Source organism: Lasioglossum baleicum, chromosome 13 (assembly GCF_051020765.1).
Source record: "Lasioglossum baleicum chromosome 13, iyLasBale1, whole genome shotgun sequence".
NCBI lineage: Eukaryota > Metazoa > Arthropoda > Insecta > Hymenoptera > Halictidae > Lasioglossum > Lasioglossum baleicum.
Window position 1 is genome coordinate 12,018,414 of NC_134941.1, and position 25,718 is coordinate 12,044,131.

General features: G+C 47.1%; 2 protein-coding genes across 3 annotated transcripts in view; both read left to right on the top strand.

Moving 5' to 3' along the window:
* The window catches only part of LOC143215415 (ubiquitin carboxyl-terminal hydrolase 48), an 82,510-nt gene extending 79,236 nt beyond the window's left edge, over positions 1 to 3,274 (top strand). For both annotated transcript variants that reach the window (XM_076437526.1, XM_076437528.1), the window contains one exon: positions 3,131 to 3,274. In XM_076437526.1, coding sequence (XP_076293641.1) covers positions 3,131 to 3,141 — 11 coding nt within the window. In that variant the 3' untranslated portion in view covers positions 3,142 to 3,274. The remainder of the gene's footprint in view (positions 1 to 3,130) is intronic.
* Positions 3,275 to 4,556: 1,282 nt separating this feature from the next.
* The window catches only part of LOC143215416 (zinc finger protein rotund), a 215,643-nt gene continuing 194,481 nt past the window's right edge, over positions 4,557 to 25,718 (top strand). Inside the window, exon 1 of the mRNA XM_076437530.1 lies at positions 4,557 to 6,519. Coding sequence (XP_076293645.1) covers positions 6,343 to 6,519 — 177 coding nt within the window. The 5' untranslated portion in view covers positions 4,557 to 6,342. The remainder of the gene's footprint in view (positions 6,520 to 25,718) is intronic.

A 25,718-nucleotide genomic window follows, 5' to 3' on the forward strand; every position in this document is an offset into this window, starting at 1 on the left:
CGGAAACCTTTCGCTTTCCTGGTTCGGCGGATAATTCTTCGGAGACATCCATTATCGGGAAGTCGCCGGAAAAGGTTAACGATACAAGAAAAGCCCGAGAAGAACCCGGGATCGGGAACAGGTGACTGGGATTTCCCGGGGAAAAAATGTTATGTAAATCCCGTGTGTTCCTCGGCGCGTCCATTCCCCGCTTGGCCATTATTCAGCGTGGAAATCAACATCGGTGTCCGGGGCTGTGTCCCCTACCCCGGAGCCAGAGCAGCACCCCGAGCGACGAACTGCAGCTGCACAGGTGTGGCAGCATCGACCCTCCACCCCTGGCTAGAAGGGGGAGGGGGTAAAGGTTTCATGATGGCAGAGAGGTGCGCATGGCCGCTTTTCGTTCGCCGGCGGACCTGCAGGAGAACGGTTCCTCGGGAGAGGGCCAACCCCTTGTTCGAGGGGGTGCGGCCGCCCATAGCTGGTCCAAACGCGTAAGTCCAAGGCTCGCGTGTTCCCCGTCTTCCTCACGGCCGGAGTTCGCGGCACGAAACCCGCGGAAACGAGTTTTAATTAATCACGAGAGTCCTCTCCCGGCCCTCGCGCCATCTGCGAAGGATCCTCCGGCAAGCGACACCGCGAGACCCTCGCAAAAACCGATCCTCCAACGAGGACCGAATCTATGGCCCCGTTTTTAGCCGACAGTATTCCGAGAGAAAGAGGGAAAGACCAAACCGCCCTCAAAATACTCGAGAATTCCCCCGATTCGAAACCGATCGAGGTTATCTTCCTGGACCCCGAAAATGATTCAGAGGGTGCAGAATCTAACTACAGCTACAGAGTATCAAAAAACTGACGATTAGAATATTTAAGAACGAATGAGTGGTTGCACCGCGAAGCCCACTTGCGAATTAAATATGTCTAGAGTTTAGAAAGCCGGGACCATTACGGCGTGAAGAACGGGCGGATGGCGGCGAGCCTAAAAATGGCGTAGTCGGTAATTGCAGAGTGTCGCAGCATCCATTTCTCTGGTCGCGAGAGCTCGAGAGTCTAATTAACGATAGTAGTGCGCGAGCAAAATTCATCTGCAGGGCGGGTCATAAAATGGTAAGCACGTCGATGTACATCGGCGGCAAAAACGCCTCCATTTTCCTTGCGGCGCAGGGCACCGACGGAGGAAGGAAGGAAGGAAGGAAGGAAGAGAGGTACTCTCTGTAGGAGGATCGAACCCGGGTTGCTGGACCTCCGCGATACCTAGAGGGATGATGTAACGAGGTGCGCATGTTCCCGGGGAGGGTGCACGCCCTCTCGTGCAATTTCATTTTCTAAATGAGCAACCCAACCCTCCGGGAGGTTGTGGGGTGTGTACCGGCTTCCCCCCCGCCGGCATCGCCTGCAATCGAAACTGCATATCCATTTAATTAATTATGCATGAGGCTGCGGTTGCGGATCGGCGTTATCGGGTGGTTCGTGGCTGGATGCAGGAAAAAATACGAGGCGTGCGTGCGATGCGGAATTCTCGCGAAACAATTCGCGTGGAATTCTAATCGGGTAATCGGGGAACGCCCTTTTCCGCCGAAACGGGAATTCGACGAACATCGGGCGACCATGGGAGCGGCGCGAATCGAATAAAATCGGGTTGGTCCGGTTCTTAGGAGCGTTCTTTCGCCGGTGAAAACCGTACCGCGAGCAAAGAGAACCGAAAGAAGAAATAACTTCGCTGGAAAAGTTGACGGTCGTCTAACCCTGACCTGTGCCAACGCCACGGGAATGTCGTCTATTTCCCTTCCAACATGGCGAACCCTTTTCGAGGATCGGTTCAGATGGCTCCTCCGCGATCTTCCTTCCCGTCCTTCCTCTCTCTCTCTCTCTCTCCTTTCCTCTCTCCTCTCCTCTCGCCGGCTGGATTCGTTTCTCATTAATCTCCGTCTCCACCCTTTTGCTCTGTTTCAAGATTTCTTGCTACCCGGCCGGCCGCCTCTTTCGCCCTCCTCCCTGCCTCTTCCCCTCCCGACGGTGGCAACATGGCCGACCAGAACCGACCAACGAGCACCATCCGGACGATTCGTCCCGGGATTTTTCAAATTTCGCCCGGCAAAGTCCGGTCGATTGGTCGGTGAAAACCGGCGGCGGAAGATGGCCGCGAGATCCTGGACCAAACGCGGTCTCGATCAATGCCGCCGATGGTTTCCAGAGTCCGCGAGGCGGTTTCCTTTGCTACCCCGGGGATACACGACAGGAATATGAATCTCCGAGAGAGTGTCGGCGTCCTCCATCGCGAAATCTCCGTCTTTCTCTTTCCTCTAAATTCAACGGACTTCTATTCCATCTTCGGTGCTCTTATTCCATCTATTCCTTAACGATGTTCATCGAAACCGATTCTTTGTCAACGAGTCGAACATGGTTCTCGTCGGTCCAGACAGCAGCCCGCTCGCCTAATCGTTCGCGCGAGACAGGTCACCGTATCGGCCCCGAGTAGAACAGGTGTCGAAAAAATGGTCCGACGCGGAGTTAGACGCGTCGGCCAGCCGGGTCTGTCGGTTTGTCGGTCGTTCTCGTCGCGGAGCCAGCAGCAGAAAACAAAAAAGCTCCCCTCTCTTCTCTTTCTTCGAGGATGGCCTTGAACTTCGAGGGAGTCTCTCTCGCCGCCCGAAAAACCGTGTCGCAGTTTTTCCTCCGGGCAGCAACGACGCCGCCGGCAGCTCTACGAGCACGAATCACCGGGCGAAACGGCTCTTCTTACAGGCTACTTGTTAGGTAGCTCAGAAGGTGGGACAAACTCCCCCTTGAACCTAACCAGCCACCCCCCTCGCTCGCGTCTTCTTCTACTTGGTCCCGCGACTTGGCGATAAGATTTGTGGTTATAGCTTGTTTTTGGAGCTCGCTGCGGGGGTCACCGCGACCGTCGTTCGCCTAGGTTCTCGCCTAGGGTTCCGGGCTAGTCGGACAGGGGTGCGGTGGATTTTCCAAGGTCGTCACACTTGCAAAATTTTGGGATCTCGAAGACCAAGCGTCGTCCAAGGGCGAGCTTGTCATTGAATATTGATGCTGACAATTGTTTAAAGTACACACATGCTGATTCAATGTTCTTGCAGCTTTGTTTTTGACAGCGTGAAGCACATACTAACGTTATTTGTTTCACTCGTTGCAGGATGCTTCTAATGCAGAGAGACCACCCCCGAATTTTCCGTGGAGAAACTGACCTTTCAGACAGCTGGTAACTGCCGACATTTAAGAAAGTGGAGCATCTTTAGTCCAGTGACCCTGTAACCGTGACCATCAACCCCCTTCTGGTCTGACTCCACCCTTGGCGATAAGATTTGTGGTTATAGCTCTTTTCTGGACCACGCCGCGGGGGTCGATGACGTCGCTTCCTGCTGGATGTCTTTTTACAGACGCACCGCTCGAGGGATGTTTGGGGTTCAAGGGCGAAGGGGCTGCAAATCGAGTGAAAACAATTATTCAAGATCGTAGTTCTTACATCACCTTGTTACGTTTGTGCACGCCATTGTATTCCTGTTCCAGTGTACTTTTCGGCAACTGTGTTTTTCAAGTCGCTCGGTGGTCCTCGAAGCTGTGAATAATTGACGAACGACGAGTAGAAGACGAACGAGAAGGAGATTGGTTCAAGAGATATTTCTGTGCACGCGTCCATCGACCCCTCGTCTCGGTGGGGTGACTTTTTATCCTAGGGACCGTTTTTTCCCTTCCTACGAAGAAATTCCCCAGGAATTCGTGGACCGTTTCAGGGGCGGCTTTTTGCATGATGCCTCGCGATGCTCGTGACCTTTTCCAACCTATTCCTTGACGCGTCTGCCAGCGTGAAATTAAGTTGAACCGGGTCAGGGTTTAGTCTGTCTGGTCCGGGCCAAAGAATCTTTGCCTATCCGGAAACTGTTCCTACTTTATTTTGGCGATTGCTCCAGCAGTGCAGGGAGACGATCCTTTTTCTAGAAGATTCAGTCATCTCTGAACTAGACGTTCAAGATTATTTTATTAATTTAGGAAAAACAGAAACTTCCCCTTTCACTAATTTTTCTTGAATGTTTCTGTGACGATTCTGGTTTTCTTCCTCATCTTCAAAATTTAAATTCATATGAAACCTCATTTTTGAGACCACTTTCTACGTATACCCAGATAAAATATGTTTGGCATCGTTCTCTACGAAACAGCGGTTTAATTGGGTGTGAAAACAGGAGGAAATAAAGGGTTGAACAAAAGTTGTAGGTATATAAAACAGGGTAGTTAATTCGCGTCGATTATTGGACTTTTTCATCGGAGGTACACAATCAAACAGAACCGCGAATAATTACGCACAAGTATTACCAACAGGATTCTTCCATTTTCAATAACAACAACTTCTTCATTTGCTATATTTTCCACCATTTTCCTCTGTTAATTTCCATCTACCCTCGGTATTTATTCAATCGATTATCTATTCATTATAATAGAAATATTCGGACAACTCTCCATTCCCTATCCCTTCGTTTTCTCCTCTTCGTACAAGCTGAACACCAGACGAGCTCGTATATTATTCCATAATGAGGCGATAGTTATTGTTACTATTCCAGAGTTACAATAACATACACTAAGAGCGAGAGAATCTTCGGGAGAAGAGAAGGGGTCAACGAGCGAGAGCGAGTAAGAGAGAGAAGGAGAAGAAAACCCGCCCGCCTCCCCACCATCGTGGCCACCCCCTCCGCGAAGGCTCGTTACCCCCACCATAGATCTCCAGCCACGAGCAAGCCGCGGTGTATCGCGCGGAGGGTAGCCGACGGCAGCCGAGGAGGTCCGAGCACGGCCGAACGGTTGTTCGAATCGCGACTCCCGCGTCAGTGCTGAAACCGCGTCCGCGGTCCACGGTTCACGATTTCCGGACCCCGTCGGTTCTGTTTTTTCCCGATCCCTGGCCGCACCGAGCAAAAACAACGGAGGCGGAACGAAGAGGAACGTTTACCGGGCAGCGGAGAAGACGGTGGTGCTCGTTGGGCGTCGATCGAGCTCTCGATCGATCGAGGATCGTGCAGCGAGAGAAGGAAAAGAGGCCGCGTTTTCCGGGCGCTGCCGGTTTTCGCGCCACTTCTCGTCTCGCCGGTTAAAATGGCCGCGGTCGCGTCATCGTCGTCGTCGTCGTCGCCGCGGACCTGTTCGTCGGTGTCTCGCGAGTGAACAAGAAGAGAAACAAGAAAGAGAGAAGCAAGAAGTAGAAGAAGAAGAACGAAGAGGAGGAGAGAAGACAGTCAAGTGGCTCGGTGGTGTACAGGTTTATTATGCTGGTGTCTCGCGTCGCATGGCGCGTCCACACGGTGGAGGTTATCTCGTCGGTGACCCGGTAGACCGACCCAAGGATCCGACAGGCTGAACGAAAGGACTCGACGCAACGTTCCTCGGACGCAGGACGAAGAACGCGGTCATGGACCGTCCGCGGCGCATCTTCTGCCGTGGCGTCGAGTAGAGAAATAATAAATAGGGAGAGAGAGAAAGGAAGACAGAGAGAGAGAGAGTGACACGATCGAAGTCAACGAGGCGTGCGATGACAGTGAGGAGCGTGGTCGACAGGGACAGAGGACCGCGGGCTCGTGGATCATCGAAGTAAGTCTGGCGTGCAGTTTACCGAGTGCAATCACGCGTGTGCAATAGCAAAAATTTCTTAACGAAACTATATAAGAAAGAGGACATTTATATACATACATATATACTTATACAATACGTACATCTAGTGTATACAGATAGCTAGAGTCGGTTAGTGAGACAGGAGAAAGAGAGGGGGTTAGAGAATAATCTAGTCAAAAGAGAGAAACAGAAGTCGCGCGTGAAGAAGGAGAAGTGGTGGTATATTTTGAAGGTAGAGATACACTGTACTTTGATCGACTCGATCCGAGGTCACTCGGGGGAAACATAACAGAAGTGTGTTCATCCTTGTCTCCTGTGAGGACGCGGCTTGTTTACATAGCTCGTCGTCTATCTACCTTCGGTCGATTTGTATCCATGGTGTGTGGCGCGTGCCAGTGTACCGCGATAGTCGAACGTATGTGTATCGATTACGTTTCTATCTAGCGTTACAGCGGTGAGATCTTAGTGGTAGACTGATTGTGAAATGCGTTGAGACTTGCTTGTCCTCTGAGAAGTTTCTTCCGGGAGTATATAAAGACTGGGTTACTTTGAAAGAGAAGATATCCGACTGCAACGGAGAGAGAGAGAGAGAGAATAGACGCGACGGAAGTGATCCCAGTGACGTCACATGGACCCGTGTCATCCTGGGACCAATTCGAAACCGGTGGCTACGCTTATTTCGGTCGGTGCACAGTGATTTCTAGGGGGATTGATTTTTAGTGACTGCATCCACGGGTGTTTTAGTGTAATATGTACCCGTGGTACCGGGACAGCGTGGCGGCGGCGGCCGCCGCGGGACTCGGGGGCCCCGTCGGAGTCGTCGGTTCCGGGTTCTGCTCCACCGGACCAGGACAAGCCGGCACCACCATCAAGACCGAGAGCGGATATTCGGATTGCATGCTGGCCCTCGACTACGTCCAGAGCAAGGTGAGTCCGAATTCTACCCTTATGATTTACACTCTTTACTCCAAAAACCTTGCCAGAACTGAACGAAACGTATTCTCTTATTTGAGATATGCGTTCACGAAGCTGGTAGTTACGTAGTACACAATGTCTCAAGTAATATTGGATCCTCTTCTTTCATTGCTGGTTGTTTTCTATCATAAATATTCCTTTCTATCGATCGTATAATTGTTGATACAAGATGTATCGATGCTCTCGACGCACTGGTTCGATCCAATTTTACTTCATACTTTTTTCTTTCATGCTCCGAATGAATATATTGAGACCTATATTGTACTTGTTCTCTTCTTCTAAGGGAACTTATCGGGCGAGATTAATTTTTAGTTTGAACTGAACCTTAAAGGCTCCTCCAGAATCGCTCGTTGTTGTTAGTTCTTTGTCGCCCTTACCGTTCATGGTACACGTATGGTGTAAGGTTAAAATACGGACGTGACTTTGCTATTCTCAAGAAACGAAGAAGTAGAATATAATCAACTAGTAGTGTACAATGAACTTCAAGAAGAGACTACGTACAAAGCTAAATGTATTGTACATCCTTGTACCAATTTAGTCTTGTAATTTATCGTAGAAAAATATTATTTTCGGCCAGGATTTCGGTGAAATTTCTTGCCACTGCGGATCCAATCGCCCTTTGTGTACTCCAACCCTAACCCGGTACACCGCTTAACCCTTAACCCGAGAATTTGCTCTTTCCCGTGAAAGCAGACCAACAGAACGTGAACAGTACTTTCCAGAATTTGCTACAGATCGAAGGTAAACAGTCAGCTTTCTGTTGTCGATACCCCATCGCACCCGAGTTTGTTTGGAACCGTAGCCCTCGATACAAGCTTGCAAGTAGAACGGTCTTACAAGTGGCACAGTTTGTTTGTCGTCTACAATGACCCCGTTGCGAAACTGTGAACGTGTTTTATTAAATATTATAAAAGATTGTAGGGCGTTTTAACGATCCTTGTGACCATTCTAGGGTCACGTGGTAGTGACGCAATTTAGGAGATGGGGTGGTTCAATCTGCTCTTAATTAGAGGCAAGTTAGTGTACGGTTTTAAAATTGATCATACTCGGAAAGGTCGTGAAATGATTTGTGCATTGTCACGCGTGCGAATGCATCCAAGATTGTTTGTGCTTTGTTTGTATTCGGAGCAGAGCGATTACGATACAGATTGTGAATGAATCGTCTCCTTTTTCGGCGATCTTTTTGCCGGAGCAATTCACGCGTTCCGTTTTTACCGGGCATTTTTGGAGCACGGTTTTTCGCGGCGCAAAGAAGTCTCGCCGCTTTGTATTTCTTCGGGTTCCGTTCTGTTTTAAATGTGGTGCGGTTTATAATACCAGGATATTAGCGATCTGTGCGTCAATCGATTATCCATTTAATTTAATTTCTTCATTTAAAGAGAACGTTTAGCAAAGTTCAGTGCTATTTCAACGAAGGTGTTTCCAGAACAGAGACAGCTTCGCGTCAAGATAGAAAAAGACGTTGCTATTTATTATAGCGCTGTAATTTGACGTGTGAATAGATCACCAGCATTTACATCATCGCAGATCCATAAATATTGTATTGGCTCCAACGAGGCAGGTGTTTCTTTTTCTCACCGATCCATTCATCTTGACTTAATCGTTCCCCGGGCATCGCGTTTTCTAATTGCATCGAACAGCATTTTGCACTCGCGCGATTTACATTGTCTCCGAGCACGTTCGAACCGCCATTAAAAAGCGGTCTCTCCGTCATCGAAACCTTTGTTTATTTACGACGGTTTCTTCCTTCACCTTTGATAGACATTGGCCCGGCATACCTCGGCTCGTTCCCAAACAGCTTCACTCTTTCCGAACATAAATTCGCGCGATGGTTTCCGGGAAACCCTAGGCCGTTTGGAAGAAAAAAGAATAATACGGTGTTATACGATTCCAGTTGGAACAGCGACTCATTTTTCTCGCTATTCGTCAACGCGACGCGGTTTCTCGGTAGCGAATCCTCATACCAAAGCGCTGACATAATTGCCGAGAGACGAAGGGCAGCGGTTAGCTGCGAGACACATTTTTATGGAAAAAGGAAAATCCTTTCGTCGTCGATGCCACTAGAAAGTTTTCCACTGGTCTATATCAACCTTGACAACAATGCCTCGGCAACGAGATTTTTCCTTCGGAAATTATTCGCCACTTTCGGAAATTCATCGGCGATCTATTACTCTCTCGATCACGGCCGCGTTTCTTGCCGAATACAATTACAAAACGCAGAAAGCGCCGGGAACAGGAAGCCGGGAGATTAGCTTTTTCTCGCTCGATCGTAAAGGATCGCGTAATAAATCAAACATAATTAGGAAATCGTCAGGCATTCTCTAAATTGGAGTGCGAAGTCGCCTGCAAATCACCGAGCGAAAATTACGCCCTGCAATTTATTCGAGCAGAAATCATCGGTTCGATTAATTCGTTCGACTAATAGCTGGTCAAAAAATAGCATAATACTGGAAACTAGTACGGGATCGCGATGTTCCATCGGCGAAGCTTTGCGATTTTTTCAATGATCCTGGATGATGAATCTCTCGTGTCCATTTCAATTTATCGTCGCACAATTAGAAGATCGGCAAAAAGCGAATTGGAACGATCTTTTTATAGTGATCTCGCGAATTATCCTCCTGGAGACAATAACGGCGTTATGTGCTCTCGAAGACGAAGATTAATTTCGAGATTATCACACGCTAACAGGGGATCTGGCGCTTCGGAACCTAATCGCCGGACGTTCATCGCGTTGAACGGAGCTCCGCGTGTTATTTGCATCTCCGATGGGAATGAATTATCGCGGCGCTTCGGTAATTAATGTCTAACAATGTGGCTGGAAACTGGTTCGATCAGCATTGGCAGAGATCTGCTCGATTTGTAGATCGCTTTCTAAATTTGGTTTAGATTATTGACACTAGAACTACCAGATCAGTCAAAATGACTGGTTTTACAATTCCATTTTAAAATTCCTACTTCATGTTGCATTTCTTTCCCGCAATTTTGTAATGACTTTTACAGCGACAACTAAAGGAGTAATATAATGAATTTTATTTTTGTTTAGTTGATTCAGAATCAAAATATTTTTGTGTCATGGCTACTTATACCAATACCAGTCATTTTGACTGGTACTTTTCTAAGTAGAAAAGTATTCGATAATTTGTTTACCGGACCCGAAATCATTTATTAGATATTTAGATGGATTTATTGATGTTTTGCGCAACGTCTTATTTTAGCGCCACAACATAGTTATCGATGTTGTTTCACGCGGTCATTTTGTACACCATAGCCGTTGGAATAGGAACTAATTCTTTTTTATATAACAATATTTTACCAGCCCTGGAAATGGTAGAACGATTGAAAATCTCTGGATTGTTGCATAAAGTGAACAATATACCAATGGAATGCTCTGATATCGAGGATGGGGAATTGTGTGAGCACGAAGAAAATAAATCAGAAGAAAATGAAATTGAACTTTACGGCAATAATGGTAATAAATAGGGTAAATGAGTTTTGGGGAGACTAAATAGTGATAATGAGATTATAGAGACTAAGAGAATGTACATTAAAAAATATTTTGAATTTACGTAAAAGGACGTGTTTGTGTGCCTCAAGTTCTGAAGATGAGAATGAAAGTATGTATACAAGATCCAGTTGGGAAAAATAAAAGGAGAGTTTAAAGCTGTAAGATTACCACTACATAATATTTTCAGACATATTCGGCCCCATATTCCTTTTGTAAGATAGTGTAACACAAATCAATAAATATAAAAATATTCTATTATTACATATTTTTTAAAGACCAGTCAATTTTTACTGGTTTTGGTAGATCCTTCGTCTTAAACTCGGCAGTTCTAGTGTTAAATATGTTGGTATCTACTCGATTACTAAACATTCACTTATTGTACGAGGTATTATATCAATTTCACATCCATAAAACGGAAAAAACTATATCAAATGAAATTATTCTAGGTCGTAAGAAATGTTTAACTTTCAAGTTAAAGTAGCTTCGAGCTTTGAAATTATAAAAATGTATTTAGCCAGTATCGATTCCAAATCCAATTTCGTTGCAATAATGGTGCATTGCATTCGATTAGGTTGATAGAGGGACGTGGTTCTAGTAGTTTCCACCAAGTAGAAACGGTCAACCATGCACAGACACCCAGAGACGAAATTCAGTAGCCAGCCAAAAGCGGTGCAGCGTTCCGCAGGCTCACCAAACAGCTGCATGGTGAATTTCTCTGTGAGGTAACGCTGTTTGCGGAATGCAGGACCGCGGTTAATGGTCACGGACGTAATTAGGCTGTTTCAAAACACATTGTAACAATCGTTCGGACAGAGAAAAGAGCGAGACAAAAGAATTTCTACCGTGAAAACCGCCTGTGTCTATCAATTATCCGACTGACTTCCTCTACTGTTCCGTGAAATTCGTGACACAGTTGATGGAGGGGAGAGAACCGAAAAAAAGACTCTGGAAAAGAACAAGGACCGGATCGAGAGGCTCGTTCACGGCTGAGGTGGCTTTATCCGATCCGAGTGCTCGCGCTCTCGCGTTGTATCGTTCTCCGGCGACTTTGTAATTAATCGTTTCGCCGATCGGCTCGGTTTTTTCTGCTTGTCGCTGGCCACGTGGCGGGAAAAACCTTTGGAATCGGCTCGGCTCGGTTCCGCGCAAGAAAATAATCCGTAGTGTCAACCTGTGAAAATGATTTGCCGGTAAAAAGCCGCGAACGCTTCGCGACGCGATCCCGATCTCTTGCCGGCCGTGTACGCGCGGTCCTCTCTCTCCTCTCTCTCTTCTTTCTTTCTCCTTTCCCTCTCTCTTTCTGTGTGTGTGCGCTTGGGGAACGGTTTTTGAATCGCCGCCGAGCTAGAAAGCGGTATTTTTTCGCGATTTTTTGCCCGTCAGGAATGTAACGGTGCAGCGCGGCAGGATCGTGGAAATCGATTGGTAGCGGATCGATCGCCGATCCGGTATACACCTCCTCGGTTCGTTCTCGATCGATCGATAACGCGCGTTAACAGGGCAATCGTATAGCGGCCTCGACTTCTCTCCGCCTTTGCTTTTCTCTCGTTTCCCTTTTCTCGGCTTTTATTCGTCGGTTTCAATTTGTTGCCGGGATCGATGCCGCGCTCGATAAAAATCCTGGATTAATCGATTCGACGACGGTGAGAACGAGAGTCGATCGAGAGTCGATCGAGGTGTGGCGTGACGAGAGATATCGCGCGGTAATAGGTCTCTTCGACGCGGGAAGGCAGCGGGCTTTTATCTTAGCGCGAAATGATAATTAGCCACCGAGGCGTTAATGGCGGCGTAACGCGCGCGCGCGCACACACCGGTCTTTAACCGTTAACGAGCACGATCGAGCACGGTCGCAACCGCCGACGCGACTTTGTGGCCGGAGCAACGATTAAGATCCAGTATCGATCATAATAATTCCCGTCAATTAGTCACCGCGTTGGAATTAATCCCGTTGATCGACAGTTACGGCGTCCGCTCGTTTCGATGATTTTCACTCGCGTTCCTTTTTTATTTCCCTCGCTATCTCTCTCTGTCACTCGCTTTTCTTGCGATAGCGCGATCTAACAACGTTTCAATTAACCGATCGCGGAAAAAAAGGCCAGCAGCTTGCCGGTGTGCGAAGTTCCTTTTTTTTCTACGGAGTCGAATGCAGGAAACTATGAACAGGTGACAAAAACACGGACAATATGATAGCCGTAAACGATGGTTTTTCTGCCACAGGAAAAAAGAGGTTTAATAGAGCGTGTGTGTGTGTGTGTGCGTGTCGCTACTGCGGAGGAATTGTTTGTTGCCCGTGGCCAGGCTTTCGATGATTACAGCTTGCGCTAAGTCGTTAAGTGCCCCGGCCGCGTCGTTTGAAAGCGTCGGCGAGAATCATCGAGAATTTCTGGCTCGAGATTCCGCGCGGAGTACGAACGCCGTTTTCTTTCCGCTAGTTTTTCTCTGAATTTGCGGAGAAAAGGCGTCGGGGAAAATTGAGAAATCGATGGCGGATTCGATGATGGCATCGCTTCAATCAAATCCCTGTTGCGACACCGCCGTTTCGTGCATAGTCGCGATTACTTTGGTTCTCTCTCCCTCTTCCGACCGCAGTTGCGTGTCCAAATTGCGCACAATTTTCACGATTTGGCAATAGGCACTCTCTGCTCTTTCTGTTTATTCCAGCATATTATAATAACCCGAATAAATTCTATCGTTTTATTTCGGTAAAGGAGAACGAAAATTCTGATAATTTGTGATCGTTCGGATCAGCGACGAAGGGATTTTCGAATGTGTGGAGAACGAGGCGTAACGCGGAGAGCGAGGAAGCGAGGAAAGATAGGCGGGGCAAAAAATGGCAGAAGTTTACGGTGCACGGATTTGCCAAGCGCGGCGAGTAATTGAATAAAGGCGACGAGATGAACTCTCCTCTATCCTGGTTGCAACGTGTAATTGCCACGGTAGTTAGCGGGGCAGCACTTTTAATTATGTATATTATATATCCCGTGGCGGAGTTTTCTGCGCGCCTCTCTGTGTTTCGGGCTATCGTCCTCCCCCTGCTGTTCCACGGCCGGCGGAGCGATTACGCGAACCACGGAGATGAATATAATGCGGACGATTACCGGGAAAACGCGCGATGACAGAAGATTATGAGAATAATTGCGGAGCAACGTGCGCGCACGCGGGTCATAAGGCCGTGACTAATTGCCCGGCTTGCGGGCAATCGTTCCCTTGATCTGAGGTCAACCAGGGATTCCCATATTCTTATGCTAATCAAGGATATCGATAGCCGCGCCGCCTCGAGACTCTGTTTTTTATTAGTCACGCCCATTTTTCGTCGTCTGACCACCGACGCTACTTGCACTCTTGCGAAAGTCTTTCCCCGTAACGTTGTGAAAGAGTATCAACCCTTTGCACTCGGAGCTATTTTAATTCCTAAACCGAATTTTTCTTCCCGCCTGAAATATTTCCATTTTATTATTATTTATTATTATATACGGACCGAGGTCCTTTTGTACAAATGTTTACAGTTGTTTAGTAGAACTGATAAAAACAGAAAGAAAAATTCTTGACATAAAATTTCCATAAAAAGGGACAAACGAGAAACTAAAGAAATACAGGTACGATATTAACATATGATCTTGCGTAATTTTCTTTTGAATTCCTGTGACGTGCCATTAAATAAATCTATATTATTATATAGTGTGTGTTTGAGCTTGCAATAATGCGATTTAAAGGATTTATTACTCGATATGTGGATTTGGATTTCATTGTTTGAAATCCTCCTCTCGTTCTCAAAACACGTTCAGCTACGTAGAAATTGATTTGCCTCAGGAGTGCGGGACAATTTATGTATATTATGATTTTTCAAATTAAAATAAAGCTCTGGTCGGATATTCTTCGATCAGATAATGTTTCCCGGTTGACTATGTTTAATATTTTAGAGTGATCATGATCAAAGATTGACATTGGATTGTTTGTCTTATATAGTATCTTGAAACTGATATAATACCTCGTACAACACTTTCTGTAGTTTATTGAATACTAATTTAATAATGCAATAAACATTTTGAATAACGGTATAAGAATGATTAGTGGCGCTCCTGAGAGTCGCCGCTCGAGTGCAAAGGGTTAACGAATTAACTCCCATTTGAAGTTACCGTAGGTTCCAAAGTGAATGTACAAACTAGTTCGGTTCGTTTAATAACAGAGCGTACATTCTTCGGTGTCTGATTCCTGCTACCGATAGCTCATTCTACTTCCTGTCTCTCATTCCTCGAGATCTCGAAAAGGAAATTTTGTGGTCTTTTCTACCGTGTGCAACATTGGGAATAAAACATTGTTGTCTGAAGTGTAAGAAACTGCAAGATTGTTTCTCCTAAAGGCGCCGGAGCTTCGTAAAAAATGCATTTAATCTTGCCGCTGTAAAATTCACTCTTCCATGGTTGATTCTCGCTGTTGATGGCGCATTCTATTTCTGTTAAAGGAAATTTTATAGTCTCCTCGTTGTACAAAAATAGTCTGAAGTGTAAGGGCGCGTACTACCGCGAGTCCTTACTTCCATGTTCCATAAGACCTGCGGATCTTCGTGATTTCTTTAGCACAGAATTTTTTGATCACCGGAAAACATTATTTATTTTGGTAATCTAATTTTCTGGCATAATTCTCCCCATCTCGGTGAGGTGAGCCGAAGGTTTTAGAAGATGGAAGCCGAGAGGTCCGTCCATCGAACTGAGAAGAAGGTTGTAGTTGAAAGTTCGTCTCGAAATCGTCCTCGTTTCCTGTGCCCATTCGACCAATAGCGAATGTATTCTGCAGATATTCCCTCGTATTCTCGCAAGACGCATGGCGCGAATTCTGCCCGGGATTTCTTACCTGTCGGCGGGAACGTGGCCGGAGGGGAGGGCTCCATAACGACCGAACGAAAGAGAACTTCATTGGCTCCTCCGGAGGATTGACTGACAAAAAGTCCTCTGAAAGTGCAACGCGCAACCAATTTCCCCTTCGTCCTGTCTCACCACTTTTCCGCTCGGCGACCGTAAGCGTTGATCGTTGCCGGTACCACGGACCGGAAACCTCGACATTAGTTCGCGTTTTTGCAACGGTTTTCGTCTCCCATCGCAGTTCCCATTTTACCCAACTTCGGGTCCTAAATTTTAGTTTGAATAGCGACGGCAATTTTTTCATCTTCACGAGAGAGAACGCTCGCGTCGCAGTTGTTACGTCGAAAGGGTTAAACTACCTTCAACGTTGTCATTTTGTATTTTTTAATTCGAAGTGTTGGTACTAGACTTTCTTACCGCTTTTGCACCCCTCGCAAATTCCAAGATTGATGTTATTTCTCGAGGAACCGCGGTCTCTGGGGCCAAAGAATCTAAAAACCAAATGCAACCGGTTGATCGGAATAAAAATAAATTTTCAAGAAGAAGACGAAGAAGAAGAAGAAGAAGGATGTCGACGGCCTTTTTTCCGAAGGCAGAGGCGGTCTCGTGGGACCGCGGTCACGGCACGCCGCGAAAGGAAATTAAGGGACCGAGGCATGTTCATTAATTCTCATAAATCTGAATGAAATTAACTGGCCGTGTTGATTTTTCCGCTCGGGAAAGCTCCGCCGCGCCGGCTGCTCCTCTCCGCGGAGGACGAGGGAATGCGGCTCGTTTAACTAATTGTAAGAAAAACATTGTACCGCCGCGGAGTTACGAGCACGCGGAAGAGGATTCCGTTTCCCGAGCGAAAATCCGCCTCGCGTGTACCGCGATAAAATTCTGCGGGCTTTTTTTTCCGCGCGGGATTCAGCTCGTTTCTTTCGATCCTTCTGGGAACTGATTTTAATTTCATTGGGCGAACGGCGAGCGAGAGGGTGCCATTTTTCCGGTTTATCGAGACCACGGGTGCCCGGACTCGTTAACCCTTTATTTAACCCTTTTTGCACTCGGACCATTTCAACTGGAAAATGAAACATTTCTTCCGAACTAGACTATTTCCATTCTTTATGATTTTTTAAATAGGGTGTTTAGTAATCGATTAGATACCAATATATCTAATAATGTAAACAATATTCTAAATAATGGTAGAGCAATTTTTGGTGGCGTTAACACAGATATTGCTATTCAGGAAATTAATAAAAAATGTAGCGTCATGGTAGACATAGATCCCTTTCTTTTTCGTAGGAAATTTTGGATGACGAGAATGCTCCTACTGTACTTCTTCTCGCAGTGGACTTTGCATTCTTCGAATTCTAGCAGAACGAAGACATAGATATTTTTATTTGGATGGCGGGCTGGAGATTATTCGGACTGGAGGATCGCTTCTTTTTCGTAGGGGATAATAAGAATGGTCCTACTGTACTTCTTTTCGCAGTGGATTTTGCATTCTTCGAATTCTAGCAGAACAAAGACATAGATATTTTCATTCGGATGGCGGGCTGGATTATTCGGACTGGAGGATCTCGCGGACGGCAATATCGGTCTGAAAACGTGGGAAAGGTGGGGGACACGCGTCGAGTAAAAGGACAGACGTGTGTCGTAGGCGTTAAAACACGAGTCGGGCGTGCAGGCTGTTCGATTTTCAAGTTGAAGGCGGCCATTGGTGGCTGGGAGGCCGTAAAAGGCTGCTCCCAGGCCCAGCCGGCTTTCCAAATTTGGCGGCCACGAGGCCCTTTTTGTCAGCTCTGTCGCAAAAATGGCCGTGAGGCGACGCGACGATACGTACACGCTCCTCCCTCGTGCGAGAGCACGGTTAAGTTCAAGGCGCTGCGATTTTTATCCCTTTCCCGCTTCAGCGCGACTTTTCTAGCCGTTGGACACGGATATCGACACACCGGAATCGATTGATTTTCTCGGCTCCGTGTCCTTCGACTTCTTTCTCTTTTCCGAGGAATACAAAGTCTGCCTTCCACCTTCGAAATCGATAATGCCGTTGGAAACCTTCAAAAGAGAATTTTTTTGAAGAATCGAAGAGAGACACCACTTAAGAGCTTAGTAATCATCCCTTAACCATCAAGGGTGGAAAGAGGCGTCAATTTAAAACGCATCAAGGTCCAATGCATTCATAGACGTCGATGTTTCAACCACCCGATGGCGAATCTTCAGAAAGATACTGCTAGAAGGCCGCAAGGCTAAGCAGCCGGGTCGATGATGGGGAATGCAAAGCTATCGAAGTCTCCGTGCACAAAGAGCGATGGAGATCGCGTCGAGAACAAGAGAAACGGTACGACGACGATGAGGACGCGGAGGAGAGGGCTGCGCGGGGTTGTGGGAGGTGCGGGGGAGGTCGGAGGGTGGTCCGAGGGGGGAAAAAGGAAAAGGTGGACGGAAGGAAAGAGGAAAGTGAGGTCGGAGCGTGCGCGTCGTTGACTGGAGGACGTCTCCGTTCTGTTTCCCTCCCTCTCTTTGACTCGGTTGCGCCTCTCTCTGTTTCTCTCGCTCCCGGATCGACGGAGAGCTGGTTCACCGGCACAGGTAGCACGTCCTCCGATCGGTGGGCGTGAACGCAGGTGCGCGTGGGTGGGGGAGGCGTGGTGAACCGTTCCGATTGGCCAGCGTACCTCGCCGAGACCTAACCCAGACCGGAAGTGGGGCCGTGGCGAGCGAGGTAGGGAGGGCCAGAGGGGCAGACGCGGCTCCTCCACTCGGGCTCACGGGGCAAAAACGATATCGCATCTCGCGCGCAGCCCCGCAAAAAGCTGCCAGGTGGCATTTCGCCTTACCTTCAGGGTTACTGCCTCCTGCACGCGAACACACGACAGCGAAACGTGCACCGGATACCCCGGGTGCGCGACTCTCCCGTCCGCCGGACGCCGAGAGGGAGGATTCTTCGTTGTTTTTTTCGCCATTCCTTTTTCTTTTTTCTTTTCCTCGCCGAGAGGCCAGAGAGAGAGAGAGGAGAGAGGCGGCTGCCTCTCGAGATGATAGGGAGGGTTAGGGGTGGAGAAACACGTCAGGTGTAATGGAAAGGACAGTCCTGGCTGCTGGAGTGGGTGGGCCCTGGTAATTCGACGGACGAGGCTCTTGATCGACTTATTCCTCCTGCTGGAGTATTATTTTTCACGATTCATTATCCAGTAAACAAGCATCTCTTTCGAAATAAGCTTAGTGATCAAAGATGGTTTTCGATTTTCTCGCTCCTTTCGATCCAGAGCCTGTCTGACCCTGGCTGCCCGTAACCACTAGCTCGTCATGTTCGTCGACAGACTTTTAAATCCCATTCGACGCGAAGTTCTCGCACGCTATTGGACACGGGCCATTATCGTTTACCGCGAATGGCAATAAATCCTAACAATAGTTGGCCGCGAAACGCACGCGTAAATTTCTAATCGTCTTACATGGAAATCCGTTTTCTATTTCGAGAACCATTATCGAATGCAGGTTCGCGCGAAGAGATTGTGTTTCCACTAATTAATCCCCGTCGATTTAACCCGTTCGTTTTCCGGAACGATAGCTCATTTCCACCGGGCAAAAACCGTCGGAGATTGTAAATCTATTTATTAGAGAAAGGACGAGTCCTCGATTCCCCTTATTCGCCGGTAGAATGATCGAATGCAATTACGGTGTGTTGACTCCTCCGGTAATCTTGCTTGAAAATCAGCCGATCCCTGATAGAAAGCATGTAGATAATAGTGTGTTGATAATAATAACGGTTGAGATGGCTGGCTATACCGGAAGAATGACCCCGTCGCGCGATAAATTTACCTCGAAACGAACGAGGAGCGGCGAGAAGAGGAATCGAAGAAGACACCGCGGCGGAAAACCAGTTTAATGCACCCGCGACGAAACGAATCGACTAAATTTCCCAGCGAGGCAATAAATATCGCGCCGCGAACAATTCGAGAAACGTGTTTCCCTTATCCGCGGTCTCGTGCAAAGTTTTAATTGGATCGAACGAGCGAGAGAAACGAGCCAGTCGCGGGAGAAGGACGGCAACGGTAGTGGCAACAGCCAGCGCTCAGCGGTGGCAGTGGTAGCGAGGTTGCGTTCGCTCGTTATTACGAAAAAGAAACACACGACCGAGAGCCGTTCGTGTGGGTGAGATGAGGAGAGGCGATATTCTGCGTGCATTCCGGCGTCGACGCCGGAGTCTAGGATTGATGGACGGAAACGCGGGAAGAATGGCAGCGGAGTCGTCGTCGCTGTCGTCGTCGTCGCCGCCGTTGCCAGTCTTTTCTGGGGTCGTTGACAGTCGGACAGATGCGTGGATCACAGGGCCGTAGAAAGAATTTTAACTATTCCCGTGTTTCGCCACGATTTACCGTACGATCCCCGGCCTCGACCTGCAAAAAAAACTCGCTGACCGCTGCGAGAAGTCGCGGGCTGAACTAATTAACCGCAGGGGGTCGCAAGGGCGACATTTTTCAACCCCTTGTGCTATTCTATTAGTTCTGCCCTCGATAACAAGCCGGATCCCGAGGAATTCATTTCTTCAGATCTCCGATTAGGATTTTTATGCGTGATTTTATTAGGTTCGGCCTTTGCTGTGCGAGGGACTTTCGAGAATTTATTTGTTGACGTATGAGATTACAATTTCTCTGATGAATGTGATTAGAATTTTACAACCCTCTTGTGTGTGATAGTATTTACTACCTTCTATTTATTAGCGAGATGATTTTTGAATGTCGGAGCAAAGATCCACTTTAGGGATCATTTAGGAGAGACCTGCGTGATTTTGTTCGGTTCGGGCTTTGTAGTGCGAGGGACCTTCGAGAATTTATTTGTTGACGTATGAGATTACAATTTCTCTGATGAATGTGATTAGAATTTTACAACCCTCTTGTGTGTGATAGTATTTACTACCTTCTATTTATTAGCGAGATGATTTTTGAATGCTCGGGAACAGAGATCCAGTGTATGGATCATTTAGGAGAGACCTGGAGTAGAGTCGTTCGCGTAGTTCGGCGGCAGGATACGTTTAATTAGAAGTCGTCAGTCGGCGCAATTATCAGAGAGGCATCGCTTGATTCGTGGATAAATTTAATAATTGTGGCCTTGATGCAACGGTGTACAATGGCACCCTCGCGATACCCTCTCACGGCCGCGAATGAAAACCTGTCGTCACCGTGGTCGAGGTATGGTATAAGTTACAAGCGCGATAGATCGTGGGACCTCGAAGGCCCCGCACAATGGCGGGGGCGGAGGAACAAGGGGGCATGAATAAACATCGGAGCCGCGTGTTTGCACGGTGGCGATTCCGAAGACGGTGGTTTAATCGTTGCCAGACCTAACGTTCAAAGATTTCGCAATTAACCTTCTCGATGCCATTATGGCGACTCGTTAAAATTTTTCCGCTGGTTCGCAAATTGATGATCAATCGAAATTAGCAACAGTAGGTGGTAGCTTTGTGGCGAGAAGTAAAATGTCGAGGGTGAAACCTAGTAAGAAATGATAATTGATAGAGAAGCTTGAGATGTAGATCAGCGGGCATGTTGATCGCGTATCGAGGGATTAGTAGATCGTTCGGAGATGAAGGTGGAAAAAGGAGAGTGCAGAAACTGAAGGAAGGTGGTTTAATTACTGGGAAGAGCGTGTGTATCCACCTAGCGAGATCAATGGATCGGCGAGTCGCCGATGCAGAGGATCTAACGGGCAATCGACACGAGAGCCCGAAACACGTAACTCAATTAAACACCAGAGAGCGTTAATTATCCCCGGTTGAAGGGGGCCAGGGAGAAGAGAAGAGAGAGAGAGAGAGGGGGATGCTAGTCTCGGAGAATTTATCGTCGGCGGAGATTTTGACACGGTCTATTTAGCTGTGGGGGGATGGGCAGGATCGAGGGATCCAACGATCGAACGATCCGCGGCGGGCGAATTCGGCGACGGAACTCGGCCGCGGCCTCTCGCGCTCCCTTCGATATTAATTAATTAGATAATTAATCGTGTAATGGGTTTAATTGGGTCCTGTTAAGTGTCAGCGTGCTCCCTCGGGCGTAATCTTCCCCGTGGCATCTGGTTTATCCACGCGTGTATGTAGAAGGAACACGATGCGCCACCGTCCTCGTTCGCCAGGTAAAACAGCCTGGCTACCTGTAGCCCGGTGCTCCTGTGTACTGTTGAGGCCCGAGGCCCCACCGAGAAGTTGTTCAGATTACAGATAACGAATACGGAGATTTCGCAGATCCGATATCCGTTGATAAGCGAGCATGCACCGCTTGTAAACGGAGATACGATCCTCCTACTCGCTCCTCTCCTCTCCTCTCGCATCTCGTCTACGCTGGTTCTGCATACCGTTCGATTTTTTTCGACCATTTTTCGCGACTACCTCGATCCGATTTTATTCGAGGTCTTGGAAAAAATTCGCGATAAAATTCACCGGTGCAACAGTGTGTACCCGTGATTTGCTGTTATGGTCGGCGCGTGAGGTGGAAGTCGGCGTTTCGTGGGTCGATTCAGGAAGCGCTCGCCTTACTTTCTCGGCGATACGAGCGGGAAAAGCGCCGCGGCGAATAGCTCATTCGGGGTTAAAGAATCCCTCGTTTGCCAGAGGGTAATTACATAGGACGCGCGGGACGCATAGAATTTCCCTCGATCGTAACTTCCCTGGATCGTAACGTCCACTCGTCAAAACGGTTTACAACGTTCCCCGTGTCTGATTAGCGTTAACGATCGCGGGACGCAAGGAAACTCGACTTTATTGCTTGTAAAACGTTTCGATTTTTCACTCCGCGCGCCCATCTCTCCTCGAGAAACGCTCGCCTCCTCGCGATCGATGATCCAGAAAGCCTCGACCGCAAGAAGTCCCTTCCAATTCTGGATAAATTCGTTCTTATGCAATTTTATATTACCCGCGTTTCGTTCGTACGAAAAAAAAACACCAGCAATCTTTTCGCGATCTCTCTGCTAGATCACGATTTACAGCGGATAGAGGGTCGTTATTTTGTCGGAAATTTATTCGAGCAAGAGAGCAATTAACCCTTATTATTTCTTTCAACAATTTGTTAATGCTCCTCTAAAAATACGAAAATGTTTCTCTGAATGTCCATTCTTTACTCGCTAATCGTTAGAATCATTAGAGAATTTCTGCAAACATGTTAAATACAGACCGGTTCTAAATAATCTATACATTTTCGTTGAGGAAATCAACGACGAATTCTTCGAAACACAACGATTACATCAAGGCACTAAACAGATCAGGATATATAGTCAATGAAAAATTAAAAACGAATCGGTGATTGAGAAAGGTAACGAAGTAATAGGGAATGTATAAAAGCGAACAGATAGCCGATAATGTGACGACGTGCAGTATCTCGTTGGTCCGCCGTAAATCTGGCGATAGATTTGAATAATTGGCGGTGGGTTACTGGCAAGAACGTAACTCCGGTCGGTTATTAAACTAGATCTAATACTGTCCGTACACCTGGCCGGTGTGTATCAGGGTTTTACGGTTGACTAGTCGCTAGTCTAATAATTGGTTCAACGACGCCGGCTTTTCAGCCGCGTTATTTAATTTGCGCTGACAATGTATACACGAGTATTTCGAATCGAATCTTGCACTCGCGAGCAGGCTACCGGCGGCCGTCCGCGTGCATTTCGCCTCATATAATTAACGCGGCGGATTGATTGATGCCCAATTAGTACGCGGAACGCGTTTTCTTAATTGTTAAAAGGAAAACGTCGAACGATCGTGTACCGAGGGAGCCGCACAGCATCCATAATCGCTGTTGACTTAATGGGTCTAGCGTTCGATCGTAAATTACCCGGGTATTCCGGTGGCCGGTTTAGATCTTTAATATCCAGTTTATGTTATTTAATATCCAATTAACCGATCCAGTGTTGCTCGACGCCGCGCCTCCGGTCGCTTGCTTGCCCAACGCCGGGACAAAGATCCCGGGGAATCGAAAACTGTCTCTTAACCCATTGCACTCGAGTGGTGACTTAGAAGCGATATTCAATAAATTACTAAACCTGTTTAATACTTTAATAAACTATTAAAAGAATTGTATGAGGTATTATGTCAGTTTTATAGCGATGAAATAAGAAAATTATATAAAATAGAAATATTTCAGGTCGGAAGAGAAATTCGGGTTTCGAATTAGAATAGATTCGAGTACAAAGGATTAAGATTAAGAAGATTGAAACAAGAAGAATGTGTCTATCTCTCCAAGTTTTCAGATATTTTTTTTAATCTTCCGCGAAATTTTCTAAGAAATCAAGAGGAATTCTTATAACAAGTTTAGTTTCATAGAAAAATTAATTTAATTTTTGAATTGGGGAAAAAATTTGTCTGCGTTTGCAGGCTTCCAAAAAATCTGAAAAATTTCTTGGAACACGTGGGGAGGTTTCGGAAAAGGATCTCGAAACGTCAGAAGCACGTGGTCGTCGATGGATCGCTCGATCTTCAGCGCGAACGCGCGCGAGATTCGATTCAACCACCACGAACGTATCTCTCTCCTTCCACGATGCGAAGGCAGGAGAGAGAACCGGGAGAATCGCGAGAGAGGAAGCGAGAGAGAAGAACAGAGAGGCGAGCGTGTACCATCGAAGCTTCGCTCGAGAACGTCGAAACAGTTCTGCGTTCTGCCGCGGCGTGGCGTTAGCAGCCGCGCGATTATGAACGCCTCTTCGAACCACGATCTTTTTTTTATTATTTATTCGTCCGATCTTGCGCTTCCGCCCCTTTTCTTCTAATCCACAATAAGCTTTACCGTCGAAATTATCTAGAAAAAAATCCTGGACATTCTTTTACCGAATCTGGTCAATGAAACTTGACACGAAATAGATGTAAAAAGAAGTTAAGTTAAAAACTGATTTATCTGATAAAAAAATAATTTAAATCAAGAATATTGTATTGTATTTTTGGTTTAATCGTGTTTTAGTTGATGAAATCGCAGTCTCCGGGTTAAATTGAGTTGGTTCAGCAGCGCACTTTCAGTTTTCCGCGATAAATTCCAACGGGATCGCGCGGATGGTTTAACGATCCAGGACTTCTCTGATTCGGCGATCTCTATTTTTGGAAACGACCAGGCACTTCCTCGTCCACTCGACGGGCGAACTTAATGAGGCCCGGTCACGTCAGCCAATTATCTCTATCTCCTTTTCTCATTCTTGCGCCGATCGTCTGGATTTACGCAACGTTGATTAAATTTCGAGTGACTAGGTTCCTAGTTCGTCCTGGCTCGATTTAATTGGATCGGAAACGCGCACATCGAGCATGCCGATCTCGTTCTCTGATCGCATATTCCGTGAACACGTTGCACCTTTCCATAGCTCTTTGTCGAACATCTGAAAGGAACCTTAACCCTTTGCACTCGCAGCTATTTCGACTCGAAAATGAAACGTTTCTTCCGACCTAGAACAGTTCAATTTTCCATGATTTTTATCTTTTCGTATATATATTTTATCGTGCATTACATGTTTAGTAATTGACAAGATACCGACATACTTTTAATAATGTGAACAATATTTTGAATAATGGTACAGCAACTTTTAGTGGTGCCATGCAAACATTTTTTAATCTGGCATTGCCAGACTGCAAACTTTACAAAAATTGGAAGAAGGGAACAATGTCGATCCTTCTTAACCGAGGTTAATCCTCGTCCAAACGTTCACTATGCCAAGTTCCCTGCAGGATCTCCCAAATAAGGAAGTATGTTGGATCAACGTCGGATGATCGAGACGGTCGCGACAAAGCCGGGCCACACGCCGCTGAAGTTTGTTAGGCGTCTTGCCAGAAGTTACGACTCCATTAAGACAGAAGAGAGCCTGCTGATTTTTTCCCGGTTGATTTCGGCTCGCATAAAACAAGCTATTTAAAAGGCAAGGGCGTAGGACCTGCCCCTAGTCCCTCTACTACTCCCAACCTTAAAGGGAAGTTCGGAGAAGAACTTTCGATCGTTTCTCGTTCATCGGCGATCAATCTCTCTCGTTTAGTTTTCGTCTCCGGGAACTTCGTAGAGGTTCTCTGATTCTTCCGACTGGAATTCCACCCGCGGCCAACGTTCGTTCCGTTCGTACTCGGTCGGCTTTTTTTTCCACGGCGGAACGATTTGTGCTTCCCGGAGCAGTTCATATCACGGGATAGAAATGTCGCTAGTTCCCTGGGAAAAAGAAGAAACCGCGGCGCGCGGCGCGGGGCTCTCTCGCTCGGAAAAAGAGGAATTACTGTTAGCCCCGTACATGGAAGAAACAACGTCATTGCTCCGTGTGAATACGGTTTTTACGAAGATGACGACTCTATTCGCCTTTTAAGCAGCTATCCTCCGGGCCGATTACTCGCGGAAACCATTATTCCACGCCGCCCGGTTCCCGGCCTCCGGCTAACTCGACGCGGAAAATTCACTGGGACATTCTGCACGCTTGCCGGTTTCTTATGCATCGTTGAACGATCAATTAGCTTCATTGCGGCGTCCCATGCTCGTCCCTTCAACAGCCCAAGCCAGTGTTTTCCTCGAAAAAAGAATTATCTTCCCTTACAAATTCGTTTGGATCCTCTGGCCGAATTGTTCGAGTGACACGATTGTGGTCACAGTTGTTTTTTTCGAGGATGAGTATTAGTTTGTGACGTCCAGTATGGTAGATGCAGGAGTTTGGTGTTGGAGACCGCGGTGATCGCGGAGCGACGCTCGCGGTCGCGTCGCGAGCTCTGCCGACGGCACAAGCGAGCGTCGAACCGATCGGAGGATCTAATTTCTCAGCTCGGGATCGGAAGTTGGGCAAAGGTTATTAGTCGCAGCATGGTGTGC